This window comes from Macrobrachium nipponense, chromosome 35, assembly GCF_015104395.2.
Source record: "Macrobrachium nipponense isolate FS-2020 chromosome 35, ASM1510439v2, whole genome shotgun sequence".
NCBI lineage: Eukaryota > Metazoa > Arthropoda > Malacostraca > Decapoda > Palaemonidae > Macrobrachium > Macrobrachium nipponense.
The window spans coordinates 54,678,569-54,706,276 of NC_061096.1; the positions used below are offsets into that span (position 1 = coordinate 54,678,569).

At 48.2% G+C, this 27,708-nt stretch overlaps 1 protein-coding gene across 1 annotated transcript in view; it reads left to right on the top strand.

Moving 5' to 3' along the window:
• The window catches only part of LOC135208352 (huntingtin-like), a gene marked incomplete at its 5' end in the record, with an annotated part of 207,733 nt that overhangs the window by 53,015 nt on the left and 127,010 nt on the right, over positions 1-27,708 (top strand). Inside the window, 3 exon segments of the mRNA XM_064240455.1 lie at positions 20,425-20,533; positions 21,741-21,838; positions 22,920-23,041. Of these exon segments, the coding sequence (XP_064096525.1) occupies positions 20,425-20,533; positions 21,741-21,838; positions 22,920-23,041 (329 nt within the window).

The window sequence follows — 27,708 nt, forward strand, 5'->3', positions numbered from 1 at the left end:
TTCACTCAGACGTGTGCCAGGAGCTGTGGAGGACGTGGGGCAGACCTCATTTGGATCTATTCGCGACCTCCAAGAACGCGAGGATAGACCTTTACTGCTCCCCGATCTCAGACCCGAGAGCAGTAGCGATAGATGCGTTTCTGCTGGACTGGAAGAACCTAGATCTTTATGCATTCCCTCCTTTGTTCCGACACGGCATACAAACCTTCGGTCCTTTTACAATAGGAAGGTACTAGCGGCAGCTGGATAGGTCGTAAGCTTTCGAACAAGGGGTTCGGTAGTTAACTGCTTGTCCGACAGGCGCGCATGCGCCTGCGGCGACTGGGAGGTAAACAAACCACTTTTGCTTTCGGCCTGCTGGCGTGTGGACGTGTATCATCGCTCTCTGCCCGCTTCATCGTCGTTGCTTTCGCATGGTTGTGTTTTTCTTTTTCTATTTATCTAGTGAAACTGAATTGTAAGTACAATCATTTCATATTTATTTCCATTGAATTCAATTGTGAATTAAAGGATCTTGGTTTCTCCACGCCCTCCGATTACCCGAGTGCCGGGACTGAAGGGCGTAAGTGCGGGAATTCATTTTCCCAGAAATGATCCTCGTATTGTGTATGCCCCCCCCCCCCCTCGGTGCCGAGGGCGGGAGAGCGCTCGCTCCGAGCGTATATTTTGGTTGGAAATGTGTAGATGAAAATCGTAAGTAAGTGCTCTTTTCATTTATATTTTTTTTGACCTGTATGCTCGTTGCCGAGCGAATGCGCTCGGCACGAAAACTTTTTCTATATGGAAGTGGAATCGCAAGTACAGTATTCTTTTCATTTCATATATATTATTTTGATTGTAGCAATACTCATTTTGGATCAGTTTCCGAGCTTACCCGGAAATTGATCCTTTCCCCTTTTTATTTGAATGAAGTGAAATCGCAAGTGCAGTTCTTTTTCATTTTCATTATTTTATTGAGATGCATTGTTTACTTGGATCAATGTTTCCGCTATTTCCCGGGAATTGATCCTTCCCCTTTTTATTTGTATGAAGTGAAATTGCAAGCGCAGTATTCTTTTTCATTTCATATATATTTTGATTGCATCAATTCATTATGGATCAAGGTTTCCATTCATAATCGGGAATGGATCCTTTACCCTTGCGCTCAGTACCGAGGGCGGCAAATGCGCTCGATCCGAGCCCTTATTCATTGTGAAGTGAATCGTAATGCAAGATTCTTTTTCATTTTATTCCTTTTATTATTGATTGCATCAATATTTATTTGTTGGTTCAAGTTCCGCTCAGTCAGGGAATTGATCCTTATGCCCTTGCATTCGGGCCGAGGGCACGATTGCTCTCGGGCTCTTATTATTATTGTTGGGTACATGGGTGCTGTGCGGGGGTGGGGAACGAGAACCCCCCCCCCCCCCCCCCCGCTCAGCTCCCACAGATGGCCCTTCCCCTTGGGGGGGGGAGGTTATCTGCGTTCTTCTCCTTGCCCGATCCCGTCGAGCGTGGGGAGGGCGCTCGGTGCCCGATGTACAATTGTATTCGGGGTCTTCCACTCGTTCGGAGAGGGCTCACCCCCCGTCGGCGAGGGGGACTCCCCCCCAACCCACTAATCGCTACTACTGTTATTTCCGCAGGTGCTACTGCCACGAGGGTGGACCTTGGTGAGGTATGGGCGTCCTTCCATTTGCAGGGTGGCGTGCTAGTGTCAGGGGCTGCGGTTCTATGTCTGGGCCTACTGCGGTCACCCATGGAGTGGTGACCACGCTCCAGGTGACGACGTCCCTCCTCACCTGGTGTACTCGCCTCACGTGGTAACAGTCTTGCCTACAGCCGCTGTGAAGTGCCGTTCGCCGTACCGAGAGGGGGGGCGTGCCGCCGCCGCTCGTGGTTGCCGCGCTGCCGCGACCACACTTCCGCTGCCTAGAGCTCGCCCCTGGACCTGCCGCCGGTACCAGGATGTTGCTGGCTGCTGCTCCACTTCCTGTGTTTCCGGTGCTGGCCTGCCGTACCTGCCGATTCTGGGCTGACTGTCCATGCAGTTGCTGCGCTGGCTGTCCCTGCCGTTGCTGCGCTGGCTGTCCCTGCCGTTGCTGCGCTGGCTGTCCCTACCGATGCTGTGCTGGCTGTGCCTGCTGTTCCTGAGATGCCCACCTGCTGACGTCGTCCCTGTTCGTGGTGTCCGGGTACTACCCCAGACTTTGGTCTGTCTGTACAGGTGCGTCGGGCCCTGTGGCTTCGGCTACAGCAGCCCCGGCTCCGCCCTGGATAGCAGATCTTGCGTCTGTCCTGAGGAAGCTGACGAAGAAGAGGAGAAGGTGTCGTCGTCGTCGTCTTCATCTTCTTCATCGTCGTCGGCTGCCGCCTCTTCCCCTTCGACTTCTAAGGCTTTCACAGCCGAGGAAGAAGAAGGTTGCCTCCTCCCTCCTAAGAAGTCTCCCTCGGGAGCTTCTCGGACCCGTCTCACCTCGGTGGGACGGGAGGGTTTCCTTCCGCTGGTCCTCCTGCTCCTTCGGGAGCGGGCCCGTCTCTTCTTCCGCAAGGAAGAAGACTACGGGGACCAGAGGTGGTACCGGTCCTAACACCGGTACTTCCTCGCCTGGTGTCAGTGGTTCTGCCACTGCATCAGGGTCCGTCTCGGCCTCTCGTTCGCGGGAGGTACCGAGTGTACGGTCGCCTACCAGCGACCGTGCAGCCAGGAACCAGACCTCTGAGTCCGCTCAGCGTCAGGTTCACGGCACGGGGCGGAAGACTGGTGACAGCCGCTCACTGCGACTCTCACCAGTAACAGCTCTCGCTCTCGCGGCGACCAGCTGGCTACCCGGGGACGTGACGGTCCACGACCGGCCACGGGCTGAGGCTGGGAAGAGGTCCTCCCGCGTTCGCCGGTTGCCAGCCACGGCTGGAACCAGCGACGTGACGTGCCGTGAGGACAAGCACCGGTCACTGTGACAGTGGAGCCTGCAGGTCGCCTGACCGTCGCTCTCACAGAGAGCGATCGGGTACGGCAACCACACCAGACTCTTCTGACACTCGAGATCGGGGCCGCTGTGCTCAGTCCAGCCGTTCTCCACAGCGAGACGGTTCGACCAGGCCTGCAGCTCGATCGCCACCGCGGGTTGACGATCGCCTGCAGCCCTCCAAGCCTGCTGGTTCTGCCAGCGAGCGAGGAGGGAGCGTCAGGTCTGCCTCTCCCGTACCTTCAACCTCCCTCGGGTTACACCAGGAGGAGCGAGGTAATTGAGGAGTGATCGTGAGGGGTGCGCCCCTCATGATCCCACCACGACGCCCTACGTGCCAGGCACGGTTCTTGGACCGGCCAGGACGTATGCGCAAGTGGATGGAGAAGACCGAGAGGGCTGTCGCTGTTCCCCCTTCTTAGGAGGAAGGTTCTCGGAATATGCTCTTGTTCGAAGGGCTTAACGGTCCCACTCTGCAAGATGCTGTGACTTCCGAGATCCAGAGCAACTTTGCCGAGGTTATGGCGCTGATTCGTCAGCACAACGACCTCGGGGAAGGATCACCGCTCCCACCAGCAGAGCCACGTCTCGGCTCGAGTCGTTTTGGGGCCCGAGAGGGAACCCAAATCGACGGTGGGTCTGCCGCGATTGGAGCTTGCCGACTGTGTTGAACAGGTAGTCTCTCGTCTCCGGACAAGAAGGCTCTCTCAGTTCTGGCCGTCGAACAAGCTACTTCACCTCCTCTACTGCGACAGAGGCGTTTCTACGTGTCTTCGGACACCGTATTTGAATACCCCTTCGGTCCTCCTGAGGTTTCGACCTCGACGAGGACTGGAATGAGTCGGAGGACGGTATCGGCTCTCTCCTGTCAGGTGTCGATCAGCCCCACCCAGACGACGTTCACAGTGGCGGCAGACCCTTACCTACAGTATGAGTTCGTAACCCTCCTCGGGATGGAAAAATTTTCTCCTGACGATACGTTTTCCCCAGGCTCTGAGAGGCCATCGCCGTAAGGCGATGGCTGCTCCTTTCTTCTCCAACTGCTAGTTCCGCTGGGTAGGCGAGCCAGTATCCAATTCCTCCCCCATTCCCTCTCTCCTTACGGCTATGAGGGGAAAGGGGAGGGATCCTACAGAGATTTCTCTGTAAGATCCCACGTTAGGGGCTGCGCTACCGGGGGGACCTTCGGGTCCTACCTGACGTAAGCCCCGGTCGTTGAGGAGGGATCCTGCCCCTTTCTCGATTTCTACGGGAATCGGGAGGATCACCAGCCGATATCGTTTGACGAATTCTGGTGGGGGGTTTCGCAGAGTGCTTAGAATTCTACGGGAATTTCTAGCGCACTCAGAAGTGTTCGAGTTTTTTACGATCTCCAAACACTTAGGCGAGACCACGGTCCAAAGTGAGCGAGAACCCCCGATAATTGTTACACGATAATCGGGAAGGGAACCTCGCTTATGCTCGAATTCCTGTAATTTCTAGCATTTGGAAGAAGACTGCTGCTGAAAGAAGAGTATCTCACAGTAGGCGATTAACCTGGAATAGAGAAGAACGGACGGGAACTTCCAGTTTGGCTTGAATTATCGTCTTCGGTATTCTGTTCACCATTGAAGCTTTCCTTTGGGAAAGACTTCTCCTTCACTCTCTTGACTAGAGAACGAAGGCGGTCGATCTCCAATCCTTATTCTCATTCCTCGAGAGGAAAGAATTTAGGATGGAGGTCGTGGTACAGAACCTACAAATATACTACGTATATTACCCTCGCGACATGATTCTTTTAACAGTTGAATTGTCCGGGGGGTAGGCGCATACCGTAGTTAACTCTCGTTTGTGACCGAGACGAATTGTATCTTAATTGAACTGCAACTCGGGGTTGCCTGCAACCTCCCAGCAGTTATCAGTTTTGATTTTAGATACTTGGTATTGTCATGACAACACCAAATCAGCTTTTGTATTTACCGAAATCCGTTTCGGTTAAATATAATTGCTCGAGCGTATTCTTTATGCTCGATGGTTCTAGCCGAACGCATTCCTTCGTGGAATAATGGATTACCTGGCAACTCAGGATGACGAGTCACCGAGAGCTACTGCGTATTGAACTGCCTGATAGCGGCTCAGTATCAGCTAGGTCTCGGAGATGCACGGTCGGTTACGTCTCTCTCTCCCCTGCTTTGATTGACTACCGAAACCGTATCTCTGCCCAACAATCATGGACTTAGGTCTCTGATTAACGGGGATTCTCGCAATAATGAAGGACCATCTACTGCTGTGACGCTCGATTTCATCGCCTTCGACATTGCGAGAATTTTCAACAGAGATATCTCTTGGACTCTTTCATCTTTCTGTTTACCGCACGGTAACAGAAGTCTGTACTAGTCACCCGCTGCATCGCACCGCGATAATGCGAATGATTTTTGCAGACATCTGAGTTTGTCTTCAAAATATCTCGTATTCGTAGGTGTGCAATTATTCATTGCTCGCCCCGAATTAACAGATATGTCAGAAGACATCGCCTACTCTCCGACCTGACAGCTCTACTTCCAAATGTTCAGCCCATGAGAAGCAGTTCTTCAGGCAGTATTTCCCTGTCTTCATTACTGAAAAGCGCTCCGCTTTTATTGCAACTACGATCCTCACCGGACAGCAATGAATAGCGGTTAGCGTTCTCAGTCTTTGTAGCACAGGTTCAGAATCTTGAGAATCCTTCTCTCGGTTCAGCTGTGAAGACGTAGGTTGCATTTTCTGTACACCTTCGTCTTCAACGACACATAGTGTTGTTTCTCCTTAGCCGAGAATCAACTATACTATGAGATATCTTGCCATCAGGGACCTCGGTCTCTAGAAGGCAATTGACTTTCGCCTGTTGGGCACATGCCTTAAGAGAGTCATCACCTTGCCTTCTGGCATCGGTGACGAACAAATTATTTGTTTAGTCTCTTGGCATAACCCTTTTAAGGCGAAGGTCACGTGACTTGCTCGGGTGCTTGGACAACTTGTCTCCTACCGAACGCAGTCAGTCGGCAGCTGTCAGAGCGCCCAAGTCTGTTACGAACTTCGCTGTGGACTTAGTTCGGTTGTTACATAACAGTCTTTTTTTTCTTCGTCCTAACGGCTTGTCACAGTACCCATACCATCGACACCCACCATTGAGTGTCGGTGTCCTATCCACTACCGAGAAGAACAAACTTCGCTGCAGACAGATAGACCAGTATGGGTACAGGACATCACCGAAGTCGAGAAGAGGGATAGGTCATACGACCATTCCCTTCTTTTCCTCTGAGGTAATTGCATGACTTTTCCTGCGAAGTCAAGCATCCAGGGGATGGGGATTCGTGACGCTCGATTTCGTACCGAATTCGTAGCGAAGACTCTGAACCCTTCGGTTCCTGACGATTGGTTAGAGTCCTTCACAATCCCCTCCCTAATGGACTTCACCGCCTTCGATGCGAAGGAGATGCTGCTTTGTCCTGTGAAAGCGCGACCGCGCTTTCTGAAGAAACTCGACATCCCAGGCTGAGTGTTGAAGACTCTTCGTCAGCACCAAGATGACCTAGAAGTACACTCCCTCGAGTTACACAAGAACTTCTCCGTGTCGCAGGTACTGAAGGCAGGGGTCTGGTACAACCAGACCACTGGCACCTCCTTCTACCTTTTGGATATTGCCCACAGGTCCTTGGATCGTTTTCCTTGGGACCCGTGGTGGCTGCTCAACACGTTGTGTAGCTAACCCAGACCCTAGCAGGCTGAACAGCATCGAGTCCTGGTGTGACTGTAAGAATAGATAAGTGAATGAGAGAGTGACTGGCTTCTCTTCCTATCTTTTTCTCCCCCTCTACCTGTAGGTAGAGGGATACGGTCATCACCTTGCTGGATAAGGACGAGATGCCGGTGAGCTACTCGACAGAGCCCCATCCTATCCCTTTCACTAGGGATGGGAGCGAATATCCACCACTTCCTCCTACAAGGGGGGGGAAGTGGATGCCAACAAGAGACAAACCATAACTATGTTGCCTCTTGCAAATAGGAACTTGTTCTTGTTTGCTGGTACGAAGAGATACGCTTGCCTCTCTCTTAGTACTTGGTCCAGAGGTCTGACCATTGATCCTGCGGTGCACACCCCGATCAATCGGACAGAGGCTTGGATCCCTCCCTCGCTCTTACGACCAGGGAGGCATTCCAAGGTTGGGCGAACACCAGTCTGTTCACAAAAGACTCAGATTCCTCCCACCAAGAAGTGAGTCTTCCTATTGTAAAAGGACCGAAGGTTTGTATGCCGTGTCGGAACAAATGACAATTTGTCCAAAATTGCATTTTTCCTAACTATACAAACCTGAGGTCCTTTTACACATAGTCCCACCTCATGCCACCCCTCACTCTGCAGTTTTTGCTTGGGCCAAAAGCAAAAGTGATTTGTTTACCTCCCAGTGGCGCGCGCGCGCCTGTCGGACAAGCAGTTAACTACCGAACCCCTTGTTCGAAAGCTTACGACCTATCCAGCTGCCGCTAGTACCTTCCTATTGTAAAAGGACCTCAGGTTTGTATAGTTAGGAAAAATGCAATTTTGGACAAATTGTCATTTCAAGATTCTGGGAGAGACGCTAAGGAAATTTGCAGCATCGAAGGGAGCAAGAATGACCTTGATAGCTCCGTTCTGGCCCGCCCAAGACTGGTTCACAGAGGTACTGGAATGGTTAGTAGACATTCCAAGATCCCTGCCACTAAGGATTGATTTGCTCAAACAGCCCCACTTCGACAGGTATCACAAGAACCTCCCCGCTCTCAGTCTGACTGGATTCAGACTATCAAGAGTCTGGTCAGAGCGAAGGGTTTTTCGGCAAAGACTGCAAGGGCTATTGCCAATGCACGAAGAACTTCCACCATCAGGGTCTACCAGTCGAAGTGGGATGTTTTTCGACGTTGGTGCAGGAATCAGAAGCTTTCCTCCTCCAGTACCTCTGTGACCCAAATAGCAGACTTCCTCCTTTTCCTGAGGGAAAGATGCGGTCTTGCGGTCTCAACCATAAAGGGTTACAGGAGCATGCTATCTTCAGTGTTCAGGCACAGGGGATTGAACGTCTCGGAAGATAAAGATCTTCATGACTTGATAAGGTCTTTCGAGACTACTAAGAAAGTCTCTAGTTTGACTCCAGCTGGAACCTCGATGTGGTCTGGCTTTTCCTGAGGTCCTCGAGATTCGAACCACATCAATCAGCCTCATTTAGAGACCTGACGATGAAGACATTGTTTCTCATGGCGTTGGCTTCTGCTAAGAGAGTTAGTGAATTGCAAGCCTTAGAAGGAAGGGTAGGATTCAAGGGAGACTCCGTGATTTGTTCCTTTCTTCCTTCTTTCTTAGTCAAGAACGAAAATCCCTCCTTGCCTTGGCCCAGGAGTTTCAAGATAAAAGGCTTATCCTTTCTGGTCGGAGTAGAAGCAGAAAGGACTCTTTGCCCTATAAGAAGCCTTAAGTTTTATCTCCAGAGAAAGAAAAAACTTAGGGGCAACATGGACAACCTCTAGTGTTCTGTAAGAGATCCCAGTAGGCCTTTGTCAAAAAATGCTCTGGCATTCTTTATTAGGAACCTAATAAAGAAAGCTCACGCGGCATGCAACCAAGACCATTATAAGCTTCTGAAAGTCAAGGCGCATGAAGTGAGGGCCATCGCCACGTCGTTGGCTTTCAAGAAGAATATGTCGCTACAGAATCTCATGAAAGCGACTTTTTGGAGGTGCGACTCGGTCTTCGCCAACCACTACCTGAGAGACGTGAGAATTACGTATGAGAAGTGCTTTGGGTTAGGCCCGTACGTATCAGCGGATTCAGTGCTGGGGCAGGGAGCTGAAGCATATCCTTTTTAAATTTTTTCCCATTTGGTAATTGTCTTGTGTTTTTATGGTTGTATGAAAGAGGATGCAGGTAGGCATCTCTTTCAGTCGTATTACAGTGGACCCCACGTATTCGCGTTCTTCAGATTCGGGGACTCACACATTCGCGGATTTCTCTCGGGAACGTTTCCCTGCATTATTCGCAAAAAATTCGTGCATTCGCGGTATTTTTCTATGAGAAATATCCACAAATTCCTGGTTTTTGTTATCAATTTCATCATAAAATGCATTTTTTGTGATAAAACTATTAAAAAAACCGAGTATGAAAATTTTTAGTGGTTTTTCTTAAGTTTTAACTAACAAAATAGGCTGTTTTTAGCGTTTTTATAGGGGTTCCAAACATTCGCGGATTCTAACTATTCGCGGGGGGATCTGGTACTCATCCCCCGCGAATACAGGGGGACCACTGTACTAACATTTAGTATTTTGGTTAGGTGATCTGAGTTGTGCCTGAGCTCCTTGCATTGGTAGTGGACAGGTTCTGTCATTTAAGTCGGCGGATCCCCTTTGACAAGATCCTAACTGGATTCTACCAAGTAAGCGGAGACAGTTCCCATTGGTAGACCCAAAGAGTTTTTCAGCTGTAGGTCATGCCCTCACTGTAACTCTTCAAGCAACGCAGACTAATAGAGAGTAACTATGAAGTCTTCTGCCTAAAACAGGTAAGAACCAAGGTTTTTATATCCTATAACATGTGTTGTTTCCCCTTTCATTGTACTTGAGTGTCTCTTTCCCTCCACCAAGGGTGTCAATCAGCTAAGTATATATCTGACAGGAAAGTTCATGTACAAAAATGATATTGTTAGTATACAATAAAGTTTTGTACATACTTACCTGGCAGATATATACGATTGATGGCCCTCCCAGCCTCCCCTCAGGAGACAGGTGGAAGAGAAAATCTGACAAGAAAGTGGGATTGGTTCTTACACCCGCCACCCAGCGGCGGGTAAGGTAGATCACCTGACTTACCTGTCGCGTGTGCCGCGAGTTTTGAATTCTGTTGTGATGTCAGAGACGTAAGCTAAGTATATATCTGCCAGGTAAGTATGTACAAAACTTTATTGTATACTAACAATATCATTTTTACTAATTTTGAGGCTTATAATTTCATGTTGACTATTTTTTAGGCAGCCCATATTGCACATGCAGTATTTGTTATATTGCACTTAATTTTTTCATATATAACATCGGTAGCCTCTAGGTTACATAGGTATTATACAAGCTAAAAATTTTCTTTGTTCATACGCGAACAAACCCTCGGTCTTAACAATAGGATAATTTCTAGTGCCTAGCTGGATCCGGTAAAAAAGTAGATGAAAGCAAGGAATCCTGTGGTATCTGGCAACGCATGCGTAGATCGGGTGAAGAGTGGTCAAGTGTCGAACATCTACGCCCGTCTTTTCTTTACCGCCTTGGAACGAGAGTGGGTTTTTTCCTCTTGGCCTTTTCCCGGTTTTTGCCCGTTTCGTTCCTTTTGTGTGTGTGTGTGTGTGTTTTTGCCTAATATTATGGCTTCTTCTGCTCCTTCTCGACGTCAGCGTTGGTGCCCCGGAATTCCTGGATTTCCGTGTTCTCGTTTCTTGGCTTCATCAGCAACGGACCCTCACATCACTTGCAGTAGGTGCCGTTCCAATTTTCGTACGATTACGAATCCTTGTATGGAATGCCGGGCATGGCCTTTGGAGCAGTGGAGGAAGTTTTATGGTAAGAGGGAACGTCGGAGAGTCTCCACTCTTCCTTCTTGGGAGGGCTTTACTCCTATTCCTGATGTTTCGTCTTCCGCAGTAGTCAACCCCCATAGTAGCGTTGCCCCTGCTTCTCCCTCCTTTTCTTCCATTGATTCGTCGATGGAAGTATCAGGAGGTCGCCAGGGTATTATTTGTAATGTAGCCCCCTCTTCTTCGGAAGTTTTTTTGGTTCCCGAGAAGGATGAGGTTTTTTCATCATTCTCTTCTCTTCCAGAGTCGGAGGCGTCCAAAATGGCAATGATTTGGAAGACGCTTGGGCTAGGGGGTACCCCGCCCTTAGGGGGGTTGCTAGCGCATTTTGAGGAGGCTCGCACCCCCCCTCCCCAGTCCAGCCAGGCCATCCCCCCCCCTCCAGGCCTCGGCTCCACGGGAGGGAGCAGTTGGCCATCTTGTATTGCTCTGCTGTCTGCGGCCACCTGGTCTCGGAGTGATGCTGCGGCGTCAGCCCCGTTGTTGTTGTCACGGGGCCCATTTATGTAAATTCCTCCGCCAGTGGCATCTCTTTCCCCCTCGCTCAGAGGGGAGGTCGTAACGTCACTCTCATCGATGACGTATCTTCCAGTCGCCTCCGAGCCGCCTCTCTTAGATGTGACGTCATCTCTGCCGCCCAGTTCGAAACATCTCCCTTCCTTGCCTTCGGAGCCTTCTCTGGCACATTAGTCCAAGCTCATATGCCAGGTGCTTCAGAGGCTTGACTCTGTTTTAGATTTGAAGTTGGCTGCCTTATCGGTTGGGAGGACTGGTAGGAAACGCGTTGCTTTGTCCCCGCCTTCCAAGAAGAGTGCGCATAAGAAGCTGGTGCTGTCTCCCTCTCCTTTTTCCCCCTCTACGCCTCGTGGGCGTGTTAGGCATTGGAAGGCTAAGGACCTTGCCCTACCTTCCCCGCCAAGGGAGGAACAGCCCGGACGTGTTCCCGAGAGTGCTGTGGTTTCGGGCAGTATTAGTGATGTGTGTTCTGCAGGGGTTGCTTCGCCGCCGAACTTCATACGTGCAACCACCCCACCCCCCCACCCTGTCCTTGCACATCGCAAGCGTGTGGCAACCTCCCCCGTCCGTGCACGTGATGGTAGTGCCCCTTCTTCTCCCAGGCCTATTCGTCGCCGTAAAGACCTGAAGGCGCCTGTCAAGAGGTCGAAGGTAGTGAGCACGGAGGTGGTGCAGCCGTAGTGTTTGCTTGCTTCCAAGTCTTCCACTATAAGGGAATCTCTGTCAATCTCGAGTGCTCGAATTTCCCCCCATCTCACGTACGTACGGCCGCCACGCCCGTGTCCGTTCATGGCCATCTGGAGTCACCTGTTGAGGTATGTGATGTGCCTAATGTTTCAGTGGGTCCGTCTCGGAGGCTGACACTTGGACCCAGCCCAGATAGGCTAGTAGAGATTTCAGACTGTTTGCCTACTAACCCTTCTGTGAATTTTGGTGAAGAAAACGGGTTAGAGGAGGCTACACATCCTTCTTGTTGTTGGTCGCCGGTGCCAGAGCAGGAAGAAGGGGACATGCAGGAGTTTCTGTCTTCCTTTTCGGAGGTTGTTGATCTCATTCGTGGGTTCAACAATTTGGAAAGTAGGACTCAGGATCGGTCGTCCTACACTCCTTCTTGCTTGGAAGCCTTGGTGGGAGCTGCTCAGGACCCCATATCGTCTCTCCAGCTGCCATTGTCAGGGCAAGTTCAGTCGGTCTTGCAGAAGGTTAATGCCTATTTTTCTGACCGGGACGGTTCACTTCGCTCTAGAGGCTCTACCAAACTCCTACCCCCACCTCTCACAAGACATAGGAAGTACTATGCTACGAGCTCTGCATTTTTGTTGTCACGCCACCTTAACCCAGACGTCATTCGCCTGAAGCCAGGTTTGACTTTGGAACAGGTGAGGTCAGTGGCTCCGTCCTTATCTCCGCAAGACACCTTAGCCTTGGAATCTACGGCGACCTCCATGTTACAGACGGTTTCTTGGCTGGACCTCTGGTCTGTGGTGATTGCCAAGATAGCTTCTGACAGGTCCCCTGATGGGTTGGTGAGTGCCGCCTCACTTGCCAGTCTTTTGCAATCCGGGGGCAAGGCGTTTTCTTATTTGGCTCACCTCAGTGCCAATTTATGGGCTAATCTTCTTCTAGTTAGGAGGGACACGGCTTTGTCTAGGATGGAGAGGTCGCTTGACACAGAGTCTTTGCTGGCCTTGAGGAACGGTGACCTGTTAGAATCGCAATTTTTGTTTCCACGGACCGAACTCGACAATGCGATAGACCGACGTCAGGCTGACACCAAGGACCATCTGGTGCACCAGGCTGTGTTTAAATCAGAGCCCCACCCTCGGAGACGTTTGGCCCCCCCTCCTCCCCCGGTCCAGCAGCAATCGAGGAGATCGTCCCCTGGTAGGCCATCGAGGACCTCGAGTTTGGCAGGGCCTTCCCGTTCGTCATAGCCCATCTCAGGATCAACGCCCCTTTCGCTCTCGCTCCTTTAAAGCAAGAAGAGGCCCTAGGGGCAGAGGTCAAGGGGGCCGTCGGTAGGTTGTGCGCCTCTCCCTCTCCTGCGCCACAGGTGGGGGGGTGCCTGGCTGGCCATTGGGCCAAGTGGCAGTGTTACGGGGTGGAGAAGTGGGTGGTGATGTCCTTCGGGGGGGATACCTGTTGCCATTCGACTTCCCTCCTCCTCTTTTGGACAAGCCGTAGCTCAGGAAGACGTATCCACCAGATTCTCTGAAGTTCTTGGCTCTTCAGGAGGAGGTGCAGAAGATGCTGGACAAGGATGCGATAGCGGAAGTACTGCTTCCTTCCCCGGGGTTTTACAGTCACATCTTCTTGGTGCCCAAGGCATCTGGAGGATGGAGGCCTGTGATCGACTTATCCATCTTGAATTGCTTTATCAGAAAGACACGGTTCAAGATGGAGACCCCGCGCTCGGTGTTGGCAGCCGTGAGGAAGGCAACTTCATGCTGTTGATAGACTTGAAGGACGCATACTTCCAAATCCCTGTTCATCCCACGTCCAGGAAGTTCCTTCGCTTCTCTCTGGCGGGCAAGATCTTCGAGTTCAAAGTCTTGTGCTTCGGGTTGACGACAGCCCCTCAAGTGTTCACAAGGGTCTTCTCTCTCGTGTCAAGTTGGGCCCATGCCCAGGGGATCCGTTTGCTGAGGTACCTTGACGATTGGTTGGTCTTGGCAGTTTCCAGGGAAAAGCTGCTGCAAGACAGGGATTGTCTTCTTCGGTTCTGCCTGGACCTTGGCTTTTTAGTCAACTAGGAAAAGTCGAACCTCGTACCCACTCAGGATTCTCTACCTGGGCATGGTCATCGATACGACAGTGGCGAGAGTTTTCCCGTCGCATCAGAGATTGGAGAAGTTGCGGGCTGTGGCGCGCAACTTCCTCTCAAAGTCGCATCAGTCAGCTCATCAGTGGCAGGTTCTTCTGGGGGTGCTATCTTCCCTGGAGAAGCTGGTCCCTCATGGGCATCTTCATCTTTGGTCTCTGCAATGGAGACTGGGGGAATTCTGGTCTCTGGCGGGGGACTCTCCCCTGTTTATGGTCCCACTGTCTTTGAAAGTGAGAGAAGACCTTCGTTGGTGGCTGGACGACCAGAATCTATTGAATGGCGTCCCTCTGCATTCTCTCCCTCCGGACTTCGTTCTGTTTTCGGACGCCTCCCTCGCTGGTTGGGGCGCGCACTTAGGCGGCCTCATCGCTTCAGGCGTTTGGGGTTTAGAGGACAAGCAGCAGCATATCAACGTCTTGGAGTTGAAGGCAGCTTTCCTGGGTCTGAAGGAGTTTCGGGGGATGGTAGAGGGTCACTCTGTCGTTCTCATGTCGGACAACACCAAGGTGGTAGCCTACGTGAACAAACAGGGAGGCCTAGTTTCTCAGCAGCTTCATGCCTTGACCGTCGAGCTTCACCAGTGGGCAGTCGGCAATTCGGTAGAGCTTTCAGCCAGGTATATCCCAGGGAAATGGAACGTGGTCGCAGACAAACTCAGTCGCCGGGATCAGATCTTAGGCACAGAGTGGTCCCTTCATCAAGTGGTGGTGGACAGGCTTTTCCAGATTTGGGGGAGACCCATGCTGGACCTTTTCGCGACATGTTACAACAGGAAGCTGGAAGTGTTCTGTTCAGTGGTCCCAGATCCCTTGGCATTGGCAGAAAATGCATTCCAACATCCCTGGGACAACTTAGAGGTGTATGCCTTCCCTCCGTTTTGTTTGATCCGTCAGATTCTGAACAGGCTGTTGGGTTCACAGGGTCTCAGAATGACTCTTGTGGCCTCCTCTGTGGCCTCAGGCGGAATGGTTTCCAGATCTGCTATCGTTGTTGTCGGAGATTCAGAGGGAGATTCCGCCTTTGCGGCATCTCCTGTGTCAGCCCCATGCAGAAAGTTTCCACCAGTCAGTAGAATCCCTGTCTCTTCATGGTTGGAGGCTATCAACTATCTCCTCCGAGAGAGAGGCTTTTCTCAGAAGTCAGCTGGGCACATTTCCAGCAGTCTTAGGAAGTCAACCTCTGTGGTTTACCAAGGCAAATGGGCGATCTACTGTGATTGGTGTCGTAAACGGGGTTTTTCTCCACTCGCGACCTCTATTCAGCGAATAGCAGACTTTTTAACCTTCTTCAGAGACGAGAAACGTTTGTCTGTGTCTGCTATTAGAGGCTACAGGGTAGCTCTGAGTTTGGTGTTAAGCCTGAAGGGTATTGACGTCTCCTCTTCCTGGGAACTTTCCCTGCTAGTTAAGGGGTTTGAGCAGTCGTCTTCTCCTAGAGAGCTCAAGCCCCCAATGTGGGATGTTTCCTTGGTGCTTAAGAGCTTGACTAAGAGCCCATATGAGCCCTTGCGCTGCTCATCTGATAGGAACCTGACGCTTAAGACAGTTTTCCTTTTGGCTTTGGCATCTTCCAAAAGGGTGGGAGAGCTCCATGGTCTGAGTTATGAGGTGAAGCACACCAGGGGTTGGAAGTCATTGTCCTTTGAATTTGTTCCGGAGTTCGTGGCCAAGACCCAAAATCCCTTGGTGCATGATGACAGGTTCGCTTCGTTCTCCATTCCCTCACTGACTGACTTTGTGGGTGGTGATGCTCAAGAGCTTTTGTTGTGCCCTGTCCAGGCCCTGCGTTACTATCTTAAAAGGACTTGGCACCTTAGACCAGGCTGCCGCAGGCTCTTTATCAGTACAGGCCGTACAAAGAAAGAGATATCTAAGAATACTATCTCTTTTTGGATACGGGAAGTCATCAGACAGGCATACTTGACTCTTGATGATTCCATCGCCATATCTGTGCAGGCTAGAGCACATGAAGTTAGGGGTATTGGTCTCTCTCTGGCTTTCAAAAAGAACTTGGCTGTACATAGAGTGCTGAGCGCTGGTACTTGGTTACGCCAGTCCACGTTCACCTCTTTCTATCTTAAGGATGTTGCCCACAGATCTATGGACACATTTTCCCTGGGTCTTGTGGTGGCTGCCCAACAGGTTGTGTAACTCATAGTTGTCCCCCTTTGTATCTTACTTAAGATGAATGTGTGGATGAGAGAATGAGTGAGTTGGCTGGCCTCCTTCTTTCTCTTGTACCTTTCCTTCTTCCTTCGGGCGGTTTAAGGAATTGACACATCATTTGCTGGACTGGTCTGATACAAGTGAGTGAGGTAGTCATACCGGTAGTGTGGTTGTGCAGTATTCAATATCTTACCCACTATTTAGTAGCATAGGCTCCGCTCCTGGGCAAGGAGGAGTCGGGAGTACTACAAACCCTAGTGCCCTGGTTTTTTTTTTTTGGACAGTCACAGTTTTTCTTTGGTTCCCTATACAATGGTTATCCCATATATCATTGTATGTCTCTCAGGTTCTGAGTGGTTAGATTTTAGTGTATCTAGCTTCTCAACGGGCTTCAGTCCCTCTCTAAGAACTATTTCTTTTGAGAGCTGGACTGGCGGGTAGGCCCTCATCTGGTCAAGGATGTCTTATACCCCCCTCCAAGTATGAGTCTATCCTATTGTTAAGACCGAGGGTTTGTTCGTGTATGAACAATTGACAAATTTTCTAAGACAATTTGTATTTTTCACAGCTACAAACCTGAGGTCTTAACGTTATACTGCCTGCCTCTAACCGCCCCTCTTTTTGTTAAGTCATCCTGGGTTGGGAAAGACTGGCGTAGATGTTCAGCGTTTGACGACTCTTCACCCGATCTATGCATGCGCTGCCAGATACCACAAGATTCCTTGCTTTCATCTACTTTTTTACTGGATCCAGCTAGGTGCTAGAAATTATTCTATTGTTAAGACCTCAGGTTTGTAGCTATGAAAAATACAAATTGTCTTAGAAAATTTGTCATTACACAGTGATTGATAAAGTAGTTAGGTGATACTGCAGGTGCCCTCTTGAAGAGATGGAATGATGTTAAATATTTTCCTCATGAGACAGTAGTTACAGGAGTGTTATTTAAGTACAGATACATGTTTTACTGTGAGTGCTTATCATTCAGGGCTTTAAAATGGAACTTATTTTCCAACTGGTGTGACCATGTGACCAACGACAGAGGTTTATTTACATTTTATCAAATTGTCTTATCTAAGATACATCTAGTACTAACAAAATTATTTGATGTAATGAATGTGGCCTCATATTCAATTTTTAAAATTAAATTGGAATGGGTGTTGTATATTTCCACATTTTCTCCAATTTCATCAGTGTATAAAACTAAAATGGAATTAATTAGCTGATTAATACTGCATGTTTTTATAAACTGGGATGCAGAATTTGATAAGGAGATCTGAATGCTTTTAAAAGTACTTCCCAGGTTTCAGGGAGCTAAAAATGGCTATATTGCCCATATTTGATGTAAGGTAAGATTATAAGGGTCCATGTTAGGTCAGAAGTAGCTGTGTTGTTTTTCAGTATTACTACAGTAACCTTTCATTCCCACAAACATCTTGACAGTTCATTTCTCAAGTAAAAAGCTTCCACTTTTTACTTGACAATTGTATCAAGCTACTGAAAGCTTTATACTCTGAATTTATAAAATGTACCCTTGTCCTTTTTATGGTAACCGGCTTCCTTAACTAGCTGCTCAGGCATGTGAAATACACAAGCTTTTTTATGACTGCTCCAGTTTTTTTGGAACAGGAGTAAAGATGCCAATTATTTCTAGGTAGGTTTCATTGGAACAACTCTTTTCAGAAGTCTCACTAATATGTTGAGGTCTTTATAGCATTCTCAGCCCTCATTGTTAGATCTTAAGGAATTTCTAAAGCTTTGACCACTTTGACTTTTCCTCAGTTCAATTTTTTTTATTTACCTTTTGCTTGTTAACCTGGCTTATCCCTGTAACTTACTGGCTTTCAAGGTGAAATTTCAACTGTTGTTCAGTTTGGTTTAGTGAATCAGATAGCACTTGTTGGTGTTCATATTCCTCAGCCAGAAACTAATTTGTTTCGGAATTTTTTGTTGTCCTCTCTTTATACCTTGAAACCCCCACCCACATGGTCAAATCAGTGGACAGAAATTTCCTGCTTTAGAGACAGAGAAAATGGATTTGTTCATATAAAAAAACCTTCGGTCTTAACATTAGTAGAATAAATCTTCTAGTACCAGCTAGAAACCGATAATAAATCAATCAAATTATATATGCAAGGGACCAGTTGGACCACCCACATCCTCAATGCAATTTGTGACCTCACTAGTTACTCTTTTACCGCCTTTGAGTGAGAACGTTTTGCTCGCTCTCTCCTCACTAAAGACATTTTGGTTTGCCCGCCTTTTATTTCTTTCTGTGTTTTAGTGTGTGGATTTCTCGTGTTTTGGGCGAGTGTATCTTCTGGATCTCATAAGAAGCAAAGGAAAAGCCTGGGTGTTGGTGGATTTCCTTGTTCTCACTTCCTAACATCAGTGAGTACGGATCCTCATCCAACATGTAGTAGATGCAGAGAGAACATAGCTAATATACAACTAATTCCTGTTCAGTGTCGTGATTGTTCGGTAGAACAATGGAAGAGGTTGTAGGGGAAGGGTCAGTACAAGAGGAAGGACAGGACTCCATCTTTGTTTGATGGTGATCTGCCTTCAGCTTTTTTTATTCTGTCTCCTTTGGATGTTGTTCCTTCCTTAGAGAAGCCTGTTCCAGTTGTTTCTCCTCCTGTAATGAAAGTTTCCCATACCCCTTCCTATTTGTCCAATGATTCGTTGGTGGATGCACTGGGAGGGGTTTCAGGAAACTTTTTGTAAAATTAAGCCTCTTCTTTCCCTTTGGGGAATGGGGCGCCATCTCCTTTGTCTCATTTTCCGGCTCTGGATGCTCAGAGAAAGTCGGGCATGTGGATCTCTAGAGGGCTAAAGAACCATGAAATAACATTAAATTTATTCTATATTTTCAGGGGAGCTTTTTTAATATCATCCAAGATTAGTTCCTTATGGATAGAAATTCATTTGTTCAATGATAACTTAGTAGTATAGTCAAATGTCTCCAGTATCTCAGTTTTATGTCTAACAAACAGAAAAAGAATGGTAGTTTCACAGCATGTGCTCTACCTGGGAGCATATTTCAGGAATCTACTGTGCTATTGTTTCCACTATTTTTATAGCTAAGACTGACAAATAACCAAAACTGTACCACATCGCCTTTTTCCTCCCTTCCCTTCCCTATGTTTATTTACATGTGATGGAGAGATCCTTCTGGTCTGTTGACTAAGGACTGTTCAACACTATGTGCAAAGAACCATGGGGTGACAACTCTTTGGGCCATTCTTGTCTTCAAGTAAAGAAGGAAGCATGTCAGGATGGTTATGATATCTCACTTGTTGAGGCAGATCATTCCAAGACTCTGTAGTAACACATCAGGTGGCAGTGCAGAACGGATATAAGAGTGCAGATCATGAAATCAAAACACACTATATTTCTGTCACTTTTTAATGTACTGGGAATGTGTGTATAGTTTTCAGCATGGGTACCTTTCAGTGCAAGTCCACCTTTGCTGTTTTTAATAAAGGGGTCTCACACACAAATAGTTGGATTTGCATTCACTGGAACCTATAGCAGTGTGGGCCAAGTATTTCCTTTGGGGATGACCTTGGGGATCCTTCATCTTTCATTAATTCATTAACTTCAGTCATTAATATAGCTTATCTAGCATGTATGTTAAATGTGACTCGGTTCCTTGCTTTACACTCATTTTGTTCACCCTTACTTTAAAACAGCCCTGTTATTAGTTACTGTATCCTTTGCCATGACTCATAGTAGTCCCCAATTGCTTTCCTCAATCCTACAGGCACACATAAAGACTCTGGTGAAACTCATCAATCTATCATGAGTTCCCTCGTAGTAAAACCCATCCATACAATGAGTTCCCTTCTTGTAGTTAAACCTATCAATCTTATAAGGAAGTCCAATATAGATAAACCCATCAATCCTATAAGGACTTTCCTCCTCACAGCTTGGTCCTCCTCACAGCCCAAACTACATGAAACGTGGTAGGGTGATTGAGGGGTTCTGAGACTTCTGAAGGTGTGCATATAAATTATTGATAGGTTTGTTGAATAAAAAGTTTTCCATCATAGAAACTCATTTTTTGCTTCCTGTCAAGTCTGTCTCATAGGCTACTAGATATAAACAAAAATTCTGATTCCATAGTACTATGTGCAATAGAGCTACCTAGAAGGTTCCAAATTAAAATTATAGTCTGGAAAAATGTTAGTTTGCCTATGGTTATTTTAGGACTAATATTAATGGTCTCTTACCTATGTAGAATTGACAGCAAATAGATTGCATAGTAAAATTCTAATGATTCTATCAAAACCTAACCTGGGAGATTCCTGAAATTCAGATAAGGTAGCTTGAAGTCGTCCATTAACTTTTGGTATCCCTTTGAGCAGGTCAGAGGCCTCCCATGATGGTCAGAATTGCAGAGTTTCACAGTCCCTTTCTCGCCTTATATATGCTTTCACAAGCCAACTTCTTTGCACAAGCAACAAGTTTCTTATGGTAAGTAATATTCTTAGTTGTTCATGATCATGTTTTTTCTGTTTATTTAATTTATTTATGGTATTGAAAGAATGCTTGTGTAAATCAGATTTAAAATATCTTGTTTTCTATCAGATTTAGAACATGTATCAATTTGAGTAAAGCTTACATGGAAATTAAAATTATGTTCCTTTTGTATTGGTTTTATTAACATGAATACGGATTGACACTTGCTCTCAGAGCTATTTTAATTGTTAGGCATTTATTTTTTCCTTGGTACTTGATGCCTCCTAAAATATTGAAGGCCTGCGTTGTACTGAAAATGAAAAAACAAAGTGGTTGTATGGGTACTCACCATTAATTTAGGTAGACGATAGCATGCTAGGCCTAAAGTACACTTGACAGTTTTCTTGAGTTTCTCTTCAAGAGTAAATGCTTTCCTCCTCCTCCTCTTCTCATCAGTAGCATGAGACACAGATTGGCATTTTGTAGAGATGGTGGATGATTATAGACACAAAGCAGATAAGGTGGGTATAAAAAAAGTTGTAATTCAGAATTCTACATTTTGAGATTTTACTGAGTTGAACTTCACAATTTTTTCCTTTACTGCTTACTCTTGGAGATTTAAAAGTTTGGAAGTTTGATTTGAATTGCAGGTTCTGTCCATAGTAGAGCTAAACAAGTACATTTAGAAAGGATTCTTAAATATACCCAATGAGGGGTGAGCAAGTTGCACCTCCTCAGTGGCATGAACACTGAAAGGAAAAATTTTGTAAACAAGTTTTAGGTCTTGTGAAATATCTTTTATCTCTTTATTTTGGTTGAATGATTGTTGTATGTGACCATCTTTTGTATTTTAGACATCCACTGTAGTTAGGAAAATGTGAATGATTATCACTTATGTGGTTTTTTAACATTAATATACTACGTATATGGAAAATGTTGTGGACTTTTCATTGGGTGCAATTGTTTATATATGTGAGTACTATATATGAAAAAGTTTATAATTGTTAATGGGTTTAGATTCCCTAAAAAATGTTGAATATGGGTTTTGAAAAATGATGCAAAACTGATTGGAATTGTGATTATGAAATTATGGAAATGGAGAATTCTTTATCTTTAAAATATTAAAAGAAAAACTTTTTGTTTTGTAGGGTAACAATGTTGTTTAAAAATTTAATAAGAATTAGTTTTCCTCATGCTTTAGTTTTTATTTTCTCAACTTCAGCTCGGATGTATAGAGGCCCTAGCGCAGCTCAGTGAGAGATGCCCACCAGCACTTTATCCAGCAGCATGGGGCTGTCATATTCCTCTCCACAAGTTAAAGTAAGTTAATAGAAATCATAATTATCCATAAAAGGGATAAAATTTTTAATTCGTCTTAATCTTAATGTTTCAAAAAAAAATTTTCATCTTGAATGTTTCAAAATTTTTTTTTTTTTTTTTATCTTGGACAACAGTCTTGGAAAAAGTGATTGGATGAAGACTGACTACTATTTGGAAATTTTGGCAGAAAATCCGAGGTAGAAGATTGTGGAGACGGTTGATTTCATCATTAACTCCATTTTTGGAGAATTTAACATTAAAGCCTTATTGATTATATTGATGATCAAGCACAGCTTTTGCTTCTTCCAAGCTGTTTATTTCAACACCTTTTGAGTTTTAATGTTGAGGTAGTGTTCATAACATAAATTATCTGAACTATTTTTCGTTGACTTTTTCTTGGCCGCATCCTTCTCTAACTTCTTAAGGTGCTACATATCTGAGCCACAAATTGAGAAGTAATGATAATTTTATGGTCTTTGCTATGAAGGGACATGTCACTCAATTTCATACCACTGGTTCATTGTCCATAGCCTTTGATGAAATGAAATGCTGTGGTATTAAGTACAGTAATAGTAAAAAAAATTCATTTATGATTTTTCATATTTATTTTCTTGTCCTCTTTTTATCTGAAATTCAGTGACTTCATTTCAAATAGACTATTAAATTGTTTGGTGTATCCTTTGAAGCCGGTGATTGGTTTGGTAGCTTTTAATTTCAATTGAAATTTACTGGACATTACATGAAAAATTTGGAGTAATTATGGACCTGTGATAATATTTGCTCCAGTGTGTTGAATTCTTTCAACTAATGTTAGAGAATTGCTAATTTTTTTTAAGGTACAGCAACCCTAAAAATGGCAAAGTACCTCAGTTACATTGTGCTTACTCTGAGAATTTTATATATTTTACATTTTCTTGTCATTAATTATTATAATATTTATCCACAGAAGTTGAGGGAACATAGGTATAATTGTTTCTTTATCCAATCTGTTCTTATTTTATTATTTTAATATTTTGTCCTACAGTTTTGAAGTATAATATAGAAAACATGCAATTTTATCTTTTTATTTTCTTTAAAACAGTGAAGGACACACTCACATAGGTCTTGTTACCATGGTGTTGTCCCTTGCGGGTGAAGCACCTGTAGCAGGAGATCTCACAGTTCAACAGAATATTCTCACTGTTGCCTCAAACATTATTACGGGTAAGGCGCCAGCAATGCTGCTTATCAGCAAGTTGAAGGTTTTTATTTTGGTTTTATGTATTGATCAGTCTTATTGAAGAACTTTAGTAAGAATAATTTTATTTATTTATTAGCCTTGAACTCAGCATATATATCTTGCAGAAGTTACAGATATTGTACCAAGGTCTTGTGTTTTCAAAGGTTTTGGGATTGTTGATAAAACGTTTTGGTGATTTGGTGTACATACACTATGCATGTAGTTTTACATTATTTTCAAAATTGATTCATCAGTTTCCGTATTTATTGATAGTACTTGTCTAGAAATGATAAGTTTTGTTTTTTAGAATTTCAATATTAAGTTGTAACAGGATGCCAAAAAATGTTACTAAAGATATTTCATTAGTATATGAATAATTTCTTAGAGGTAGTGGATTTGCAATCAAAACCAAGTAGTACAGGCTCTTCTCATAAGAATGTGGGCAATAGATTGGTGCACATATTGTAAATTTTGTGTCTCGGAAATCACCTCATCTGAGAATTAATTTATAAGGTCAACACAGAGCCAAGTCTAGTTTGTTCCGACACGGCATACAAACCTTCGGTCCTTTTACAATAGGAAGGTACTAGCGGCAGCTGGATAGGTCGTAAGCTTTCGAACAAGGGGTTCGGTAGTTAACTGCTTGTCCGACAGGCGCGCGCGCGCGACTGGGAGGTAAACAAATCACTTTTGCTTTCGGCCTCACAGCGAGTGGACGTGTGTGTTCGACGCTCTCTGCCCGCTTCTCGTCGTTTGCTTTCTTGAGTATTTGGTTGTGTTTGTGTATGAAAGAGTTCATTGTAAGTACAATCATTCTCTTTTTTCATATTAATTCAACTGAAATTGATAATGATGGAATCTCCTCGCCTCGCTACCCCACGGAGACTATGCCCGGGTACCGAAGGGCGTAAATGCGGGAAGTTCCGCTCTTTCCCGGAGATAGACCCTCATATTTTGTGTGCTCGGTGTCGGGGGCGCGAATGCACCCGAGCCGAGCCTTGTGATGTTTGTAATGATTGGTCGGAGGCGCAGTGGACTTTGTATGAGGGCAGGAAGAAGCGAAGGCCTGCAAAGGAGTCGTCGGAAAGCTCTCCCGCGACTCCTTTGGTGACGGACACTTCGTCTTCTTTCCTGCCGCCCGCTCAACTTCCATGTCTCGCGCCTTCCCCTTCGGGGGGGGTGTCTAGGTCCTTCTCTTCTCCTGACTTGTCGAGTGTGGAGGAGGGCGCTAGATACCCTGACGTCCAGTTGTACTCTGGGTCCTCTATCCGTTCGTCTTCGCGCGAGCGGGTAGAGGATCCCCCGCTAATCACCCAACCGACTTTTGCCTCCTCAGGTGCGGTTGCCGCGAAGGATGACCTCGGACAGGTGTGGGCATCGTTGGGGTTGCAGGGCGTGCCGAGTGTCCAGGGGTGGCTGCTCTACCATCTCGCTGGCGCCGTGGCGGTCACCCATGCAACGGTCACGACCACCACCACGACCCTTACAACACCCGGCTACGCTTCACCTCCTCACCTGGTGTACACCCAGCACGCGGTCTCTGTGACACCCACTACATCGGTGCAGGGGCCAGTCGCCGTAACTCGGGGGAGTGTGATGCCGCCACCTGCGTTTGCCGCCGTGCTGCCGCGACCGGACTTCGTGTGCCCGAAGAGCTCGCCCCTGGACCTCCCACCGGTACCTAGGATGTCTGTGCCGCTGGTCCGCCCATCTGGACCGCCTACACAGTCTGCCGTACCTGCCGTGACCACTGCATGACCGTTCCTGTACCTGCTCCTGCTGTCTCTTCTGCCGTTCCTGTGATGCCTGCACCTGCTGATGTTGTTCCTGTTCCTGGCGCCGCTGCTCCCGATGCTGATCTGTTCGGACAGGTGCGTCCGGGCCCTGTTGCTTCGGCAACAGCAGCCCCGGCTCAGTCCTGGATGACAGATCTGACGTCGGTCCTGAGAAGGTTGACGAAGAAGAAGAAGAAGAGGAGGAAGTTGTCGTCGTCGTCTTCATCGTCTTCTTCGTCGTCGTCGTCGTCTGCCGCCTCTTCCCCTTCTTCTTCTAAGGCTCCCCCGCCGAAGAAGAAGAAGGTCGCCTCCCCCCCCCCTAAGAAGTCTCCTTCGGGAACTTCTAAGGGCCCGTCTCGCTGGTCACCCTGCTCCTTCGGGGGCAGGACCCGTCTCTTCTTCCGCAAGGAAGAAGACTACGGGGACCAGAGGAGTGCCGGCTAACACCGGCACTTCCTCACCTGCTGTCAGTGGTTCGGCCACAGCAGCAGGGTCCGTCTCGGCCGCTCGTTCGCGAGAGGTACCGAGTGTACGGTCGCCTACCAGCGACCGTGCAGCCAGGAACCAGACCTCTGAGTCCGCTCAGCGTCAGGTTCACGGCACGGAGCGGAAGACTGGTGACAGCCGCTCACGCGACTCTCACCAGACCAGCTCTCGCTCTCGCGGCGAGCAGCTGGCTACCCGGGCGGACGTGACGGTCCATGACCGGCCACGGGCTGAGGCTGGGAAGAGGTCCCCCCGTTCGCCGGCACCAGCCACGGCTGGTACCAGCGAACTGACGCACCGTGAGGATACGCACCGATCTCACCGTGACAGTGGAGCTCGCCTGACCGTCACTCTCACAGAGAGCGATCGGGTACGGCGACCAGCACCAGCTCCTCTGACACACGAGACCGGGGCCGCTGTTCTCGGTCCAGCCGTTCTCCACAGCGAGACGGCTCGACTAGGTCTGCAGCTCGATCGCCACCGCGGGTTGACGATCGCCTGCAGTCTTCCAAGCCCGCTGGTTCTGCCAGCGAGCGAGGAGGGAGCGTCAGGTCTTCCTCTCCCATACCTTCAACCTCCTCGGGTTTTACACCGGGAGGGGCGAGGTATTGCGGAGTGATCGTGAGGTGGTGGCCCGCCCTTCAGGATCCCACCACGTCGTCGTACGTACCAGGCTCGGTTCTCGGACCAGCCAGGTCGTACGCACAGGTGGTTAGGAGGACCGAGAGGGGTCTGTCGCTGCTCCTCTCCTTGAGGGAGGAGGGTCGCGGGAGGTGCTCCTGTTTGAGGGACTGGACGGTCCGACTCCGCAGGACGCAGTCACTCCTGAGATCCAGAGGAACTTTGCCGAGGTTATTGCGCTGATTCGTCAGCACAACGACCTCGCGGAAGGATCGCCGCTCCCACCATCCGAGCCCACGTCCCGGCTCGAGTCGTTCTGGGGCCCGAAGAGGGAACCCAGACCGACGGTGGGCTTGCCGCGTTCTGAGCTTGCGGACTCAGTGCTGGACCAGGTTGAATCGCTTGTCTCCGGACAAGACGGTTCGCTCAAGTCTGGCAGGTCGAGCAAGCTGCTTCCACCTCCTCTGCTGCGACAGCGGCGTTTTTACGTGCCATCTGAAGACCCGATGCCGCCCAAACAGGTGAACCCGGAGTTAGCCAGGCTAACTCCGGGTGTGTCTCTGCAGCAGCTCCTGTCCGAGAACCTGTGGTTCTCGCAGCAAGAGGCCCTCGGCCTGGAATCTACCGCCATGGCAGCTTTCCAGGCCGTCTCCTGGCTAGATCTGTGGTCCCTCACAGTATCTAAGGTCGCAGCCAACTCCGGGGGAATTTCTCCCGAAGATGACTCGGCCTTCAGGAGACTTTGCCAGTCTGGGGGAAGAGCCATCTCCTTCCTTGCCCACCAGACGGTGAACCTGTGGGCCAACCTGGTTCTCCGACGAAGGGACGCTGTCCTTACTCGGGTTTCCAGGGCGGCTGGGCGTGAAGCGGCGTTGGGACTTCGCAACGGACCTTTACGGAGTTCCACGTCTCTCTTCCCAGGAGAGATGGTGGACGCTGCGGTGGACAGACGGCGCACTGACGACAGTGACCGGCTGGTTCACCAGGCGGTCTCGAAGGCTTCTGGGCAGCCTCGGACTGCGGCCAAGTCTAAGAGCTCGGCTAGCGCTTCTCGGTGGCTAAGACGGTAGCTGCGTCGAAGCCCCGGGGAATGACTCTGTCTTCTTCGACTTCTGGCAAGGGGAGCCGTAACCAGCCCTCCTCCCAGCCCTCCTCCTCCCGTGGAGGCTCTGGGAAGAAGTCGAAGAAAGGGGGGAAACGCTAGGGACGGCGTTCCCCCTCACCTGCTGCCGGAAGTGGGGGGGTGCCTGGCCAGCCATTGGGCAACTTGGCAGCGCTACGGCGCCGAGACCTGGATTGTAGATGTCCTTCGGGAGAGGGATATCTATTACCCTTCGAATCTCGGCCACCCCTCACCTCCATCCCGGTCCAACAGCAGTCGTACGTTCCAGGGTCATCGAAGGACGTAGCACTGAGACAGGAGATCAAGACCATGCTGAGCAAGAGAGCTGTAGAAATCGTCACGGATCAGTCACCGGGCTTTTACAGTCGACTCTTCCTGGGTGGGAAAAGTCTACGGGAGGCTGGCGCCCGGTGATAGATCTCTCTCCCCTGAACCGGTTTGTTCGCCAGACCCGGTTCACGATGGAGACGGCACGCTCAGTGCTCGACTCCATCAGGGAGAACGATTTCATGCTTTCAGTGGACTTGAAGGATGCGTATTTCCAAATACCCATTCATCAGTCCTCCAGAAAGTACCTCCGCTTCATCCTCGACGGGACGGTGTACCAGTTCAGGGCACTTTGCTTCGGTCTCTCAACCGCCCCACA